The sequence below is a fragment of the Volvox carteri genome (assembly GCF_000143455.1).
Source record: "Volvox carteri f. nagariensis unplaced genomic scaffold VOLCAscaffold_62, whole genome shotgun sequence".
Classification (NCBI taxonomy): domain Eukaryota; kingdom Viridiplantae; phylum Chlorophyta; class Chlorophyceae; order Chlamydomonadales; family Volvocaceae; genus Volvox; species Volvox carteri.
In genome coordinates, this window is record NW_003307605.1 from 551,318 (window position 1) to 551,889 (window position 572).

Here is a 572-nt window from a genome sequence, read left to right on the forward strand (position 1 = left end):
GCAGCAGCAGTAGCACTAGCGGAGCATTCACCTTTGGTAACGGAGCTAACTGTACCCAACTAGAGAACCTTATCGCTGCCGACATTGCCGCTAACGCCGCAGCGCTCAACGTGAGCGTCTCGGTACCATTCTCATTGGCGGAGTGCTCGTCCACGTACGACATTAAACATGGGATATACCCTATCCTTCGGGTTTGCGGTGCTTTTCTGGACGACGGCAGTGGCGACTTTGAAAGCTTGCAAGTCGTTCTTTCAGACGGCCTGTCTGGATTGCAGTCCTGGGTGCTCTCTCTTACAGACGGTGTATGTCCGTACAATCTCAAGGGGTATGCCTTTGTGGGGGATATTGCGGCGGCTGACGGCCAGCCTTCCACGTGTCTAGCTGGCCATTTCGAGGAGGAGTGTTCCGCCTCCGCGGACCCATCGCCACCATCGCCGCGGCTGCCGCCGCTGCCACCTCCCGGGTCACCCAACTTGCCGCCGCCTCCGCCTCCGCCGCCTCCGCCACCACCTACGCCGCCACCACCGCCACCAGCATCACCACCCCCGCCTCCGCCCCCGCCCCCGCCCCCG

At 62.1% G+C, this 572-nt stretch overlaps 1 protein-coding gene across 1 annotated transcript in view; it reads left to right on the forward strand.

Moving 5' to 3' along the window:
- VOLCADRAFT_97603 (uncharacterized protein) overlaps positions 1-572 on the forward strand; it is a gene marked incomplete at both ends in the record, with an annotated part of 18,755 nt that overhangs the window by 14,198 nt on the left and 3,985 nt on the right. Inside the window, one exon of the mRNA XM_002956521.1 lies at positions 5-110. Within this exon, the coding sequence (XP_002956567.1) occupies positions 5-110 (106 nt within the window). The remainder of the gene's footprint in view (positions 1-4; positions 111-572) is intronic.